Raw genomic sequence first — 5,076 nt, 5'->3', positions numbered from 1 at the left:
CAAAAATGGGGAAAAAGTTGAAAACAGAGTTTCGAATAAAAATTATCGGTGCAAAAAAGTGAAAAGGCCATACCGGCAATTTTTATCTAAAATTGCCTTGAAGTTTCTTTTTGATGCTTGGAACCTGTCCGTTTCCTTAAAAAGTATGCAAGGTTGAATTCTTGGACTGTATTTCTAATTTCTGGAATATTCAAAAAAAAATGAAAATGTCCTATGTATAATATTTTAGTAGACATTCAAATTTACCATTTTCTTTCTGAGTTAACGAAATTTTCGGGACGTTTTTTACAGAAGAGATTAATCAAATGATAGAAAACAACAAAACTTCGGAATTTGAATTTTTGAGGGAAATCTCTGAAAAAATCCGATAAAGTATGAGCAGCGAAAAGAGAGTCGTCGAGAAATGAGTGAGGAGTAGCAAAAATGGGTGGATTGGGGATACGGTGGTGGCAAATAATTGAGTGTTGATATCTTAGAATATGAGAATCTTAGAATCCTAATTGTTTCCTGGAAGTTTAGCAGTGCTGCTAACTGATTTCTTCAAATTGGCATTAAGAACTTCTTCGACGGTTCCAAAATCGGCGGTTCTCAGCTCGCTCCTGTCAGGGTGTTTTATCTTCCCGTTCGATCCGGTACACAAGTTGTTCTCCAAGCTCAGTGGCAGAACTTCAACTCCGAGAACTTCAAACGCATTCAGATGCTTCATTGGAGCAATGACTCCGTGGATCGCCGCCTGAAAGTAGGGGTTTTGATTGTTTTGGACATTGAGAAATAACTTTAGGACTGCAATTATTCGGACAAAGACTCAAGTTTTATATTCTTTTGCAAAGCTTGAAAAGATTTACGCTTGAAAATTAATTTGATCCAAAAATAGCACCATTGAAAATATTTATTATATTGGAATTGCTAGGATTCAAATAAAGCAGCAGTTTCTATTCATGGTTCATGGTTTACTTTCATTAATTCGAAATGTAGTATGAACTAACGCCGCTTATATCATTTCGTAAAGTTTTTAAAGATCTAAAATTTAAAATTAGATTCGTCTAGAAAAACTAAATTTGAAAAAAGTTATGACTCCCCGAAACAACTACGTGTACTTTTCTTTGAAACTTTTAGTTGAATAAAGGTAGTTCTTCTCACTTTCTACAAAAACATATGAAACTTTGATGTTGTCATCTCAAAATCAGTGAGATCAGCTCAAGGCTCAAAAGATTTTGGATATTTTAAGTTGTAATTTTCAGAATTAGCCCAATATTTATATAACCTGAAATTTCGGGGACTTACCATATTTGAACACTGGAACTGTATTGCCCATTTGCCGAAGGGATGTGTAGTCGAGAGGAGCTTCACAACGCGCAAATTCGTGACCTGCGGGGATGGATCCTTGGAATTCAGCATATCTGAAAATGTTTTTAAAAAGATTATTTTAGAATAATTTCAAGAGGGGACAAGAAATCCCCATCAAAAAGTATGTGTTTCACGAAGTTTGATTTGTAAGGAACGGATATATGATTGATTCAAAAATTATTCCAAGGTTCATATGGGCCAAAGGGAGCTTTACCACTGCGTGCGCAGCCGTAAACAGCAAATTTTGAATAAGATGAAAAAATCACTTACAAATCATGAAACGTGTCCTCGTCAACAATGTCTCCCTTATCCAACTTATTCTTGATGAACTGGATCCATCGACGACTTTGAACTCCGATATTTCTGTATTCGTCGACTTCTTTGCGGAAATTGAAATAAGTTTCCTTCAGAAACTCCGACAGTTCCTCGATCGATTTGAATGGGTTGTCCTGAAATTTTAAAAAATTTCGTTTTTGTTTTCTTTGAGATTTATGATAACACTGATGTTATTGAAATTCGAGAAAAACAACTTTTATTTGCTAAAGCTCCGACCACCAACTGCTATTCTGTGGTGCGCATCATAAATGCTACAAACTTAACTTTGAGCTTATATATCTCGTTTCCCGCGAAGGATATCAAGAATTTGTGAACTGATAAAATTCTTATCATAATTTGAGGAAAATATTATCAGTTGACACATTTTTGATGTTTTTCCCAAGAAATAAAAAGAAATGAACAATTCAAGCTCAAAGTAAATATGGGGGTGACAGAGTTGAAGCCTGTGCAAAGCTAACAAGCGGCCGTTTCGTTATTTTGAATCAAAAAGTTTGGGAAAAAGGTTGGAAAATGTTTACAATTTTTTAATTTGATGCGAAATTTATAAAATTTCAGAATTGGTATGATTTGGACGGTCCGAAGAAAGAATCAAAACTCACCCCCGATTCATTCGACGCTGCTTTCTGCAAATTCTCAAACAGCTTCTCAACAGTTTGGACTCCATTCACCGTCAAATTATTTTCGACAAAGGTGATTTTTGTGAGAATGTTGAGAAGATGATCCTCAGCTTGAGATTTCTCCATCTTCTCAAATTTGTCGACGAAAATGTCGACGGACTCGCCGAGTATTGTTTCGTGCTTCTTTTTATACTGGTCCCTGAAAAATTGAAAGTTTAAAGAATAATTTTTTGAGGTTTTTGAAAAATGTAGGTAAACGTTTTCAAATGTGAACCATAAAATCGTATATAATTTTGTAGAGCTTTCAAAATCTAAATTACAAAATAAATGTTTTTTGAATATTTTGATTTTGAAGTTCAAAAAAATTTAGAAAGCAAAAACAAAAATTTTGAGGCAAAAACATATAAAAACAATCAATTTGGAATAAGAATTTTTCATCAAAAGCACCTGCAACCTGATTATAATCAAGAGAATCAACGTTTTGTAAGCTAGATATTTTAGTTCTTCAAAAAAATAAAACGCGGATTTCAAATAACTCACATCCACAGCTCTCGGTTGTAGTCGACAGTGACATCTGGCCATTCTCGCTTCTGGTTCTCTTTCTGTTCTTTTTGTTCCTTTAATTCCTTTGCCTTTTTCGCTCTTTCTGCTTCCAACTTTGCCTGTTTTCTATCTTGAATCTCTTGTTGTTGCTGATTGAGAGGACGTGGTGGGCCTGTCCTGGAGTACATCTTAGCTGAAACAAGAAATTGAATTCAATTTGAAGGCGCAATGACATTGAAATTCTGGTACATAAAGAAAAGAACCCCCGTAAACTAATTTGAACCAATTTATCTTGCCTCTTGTAAGAGGTATCAAACATTTGTGAACTGCTCAAATGTTTTTTTTTCTCAAAAAATAACAAACAATTCACGAGTTTTCAATTATTCGATATCTCTGATAAGTGCTAAGATAATTAAGCTCAAATTGAAGGGGTGGCAATCGAATTGAGAACACAAACATTGTTGAGAACGCAAATCTTGAAAAAATAGTGTGTGAGAAAAATAAACTGAAAGAATTAAATTTAAAAAAAATGAGCAAAAAGGTCTGAGAATGGTAACAATGGAACAATGAGCAAGTGATCTGGATGAAAACTAGTAATCGAGCGCAGGGAGAAGTCTCCCAACATGATGTTCAGTCAGGAATGGTAATTTTAGGGTACAAAAAGCAATATCACAGCCCGCTCGTTTTTAGCGCAGTCGCAACAGAGCGCGTTTCCATTAGATGCGGCAGAAAATTCAAGTAATGAATACTTCAGACTTTAAAGATTTAACAAGTGAAAAAAATACAGGATGACAATCCTACAGGCGTGAAAAATAGGGAAAAAAGGCAACAATTTTCAGCTGCGACTGTCGTCTTTTGGGCGATGGTTGGCCTGATTCCGCTAGGGATTTTTCCAGAAGGTGCCCAAACAGCGCTCAAAAAGTGGCAAAAGCAAGAACAAAAGCTGACTGGCTTCGCCTTAAGTTCGTCTAAAACGTATTTTTCTGCCCAAAAAACGGGAAGGCCCCTAATTTCGCTAAAAAGACGAAGGAAATATCGAAAATTTTAATTTTTGTCAAAAATTGTGATTGAAATTGCAGGAAAATCTTGCATGTGAGTTTTTCATTGAAAATAAATACATTTAAAAATTGTGAATTTTCTAAGATTTTCAAAAATCGAGCACCGTTTTTTAAAAACTTTTATAGGTCAGTGTAAATCAATTTTTTTTGAAAATAGGAAGAAAAGGAGAGTGAAAGGATAAAGTGTGCGAAAAAAAATAGTGTAGAGAGTGAGGGAAAACACAGAGAAGTGACCCCTACACCTCACAAAGAATGCAATTTACTGATGATTCTGAAGAATGGGTGTGCAATGAGAAAGAGACAGCGACAGGGAAAAATGAGGGAGGTGAATTAAATAGGGTCCTTATATGATAACTGGAGAGAGCCGGAACGTCTTTTATGACCACTTATTGAAAAACCATGACTACTGCAGAATTCTCTTCGTTGTAAATCATCTTACGACCGACATCAGGGCTAGTGTGTTTGGCGAGAAATTCAAAGGAATTGATTTGCAGAAAAACGAGGAGAACAGAAAATTGTGATATGTCGAAATGTGTACAAAACTATTTAAAAATCTCAGAAACTTATTTTATTTTTGCCAAAACAGATATCTTCAATTTTGAAAAAAAATCCTTTTGCCGCCAATTTCAGTAAAAAATGGGCAATTTCGGAACTGTTTAAAAACTACTTGAAAATGTTCAATTTTTTCAAAAGTTTGAATATATACTGAAAACAACTAGAGCTTCCTTTACACTATCAAATTTTATTTGCACTCTAATGAGATATGTTACTTTGAAGACGTTTGTTATGACCATCCACTCTAAAGTCGCATTTTTCAATGTTTACAACAAAAATAAAGTGCTAGAGTTGTTTTATTCTCTGAAGTTTGAAAAAAGGCGGGAAAAGTTTAGCTAGCTTTCAGCGAGTTTCAAAATAACCAACTTTCAAGTGAAATTTGGAAAAAAAATATTTTTTTGAAAGTATGAATTTTTCGAAACCAAAAACTCCACATCAATAGAGCACATCTGTGCCGCGGCAACTTGGAAACATTCTAAAAACAAGAAAAATAAAAAAAGCGACGAGAAAGACATCGAAGAGTCACCTACTGAATGAAAACATAGGTGAAAAGGGCGCAATAACATAATGATTGATTTTCGCTATTGATTTTTCAAGTGCGCTCCACCTCACTCCTATTT

At 34.7% G+C, this 5,076-nt stretch overlaps 1 protein-coding gene across 1 annotated transcript; it reads right to left on the bottom strand.

Moving 5' to 3' along the window:
• Positions 1-496: 496 nt before the first annotated feature.
• Positions 497-3,031, bottom strand: CBG16799 (the record flags this gene model as incomplete). The annotated part of the gene is made up of 5 exons (XM_002645064.1): positions 497-783; positions 1,285-1,400; positions 1,618-1,796; positions 2,283-2,499; positions 2,841-3,031. 5 exons carry the CDS (start codon positions 3,029-3,031, stop codon positions 497-499), a joined length of 990 nt encoding a protein of 329 aa, XP_002645110.1.
• Positions 3,032-5,076: the final 2,045 nt, after the last annotated feature.

The sequence above is a fragment of the Caenorhabditis briggsae genome (genome assembly GCF_000004555.2).
Source record: "Caenorhabditis briggsae complete genome, chrX, whole genome shotgun sequence".
NCBI lineage: Eukaryota > Metazoa > Nematoda > Chromadorea > Rhabditida > Rhabditidae > Caenorhabditis > Caenorhabditis briggsae.
Note: the sequence above shows the minus strand (reverse complement) of the source record. Positions and strands in the feature narration are given on the sequence as shown.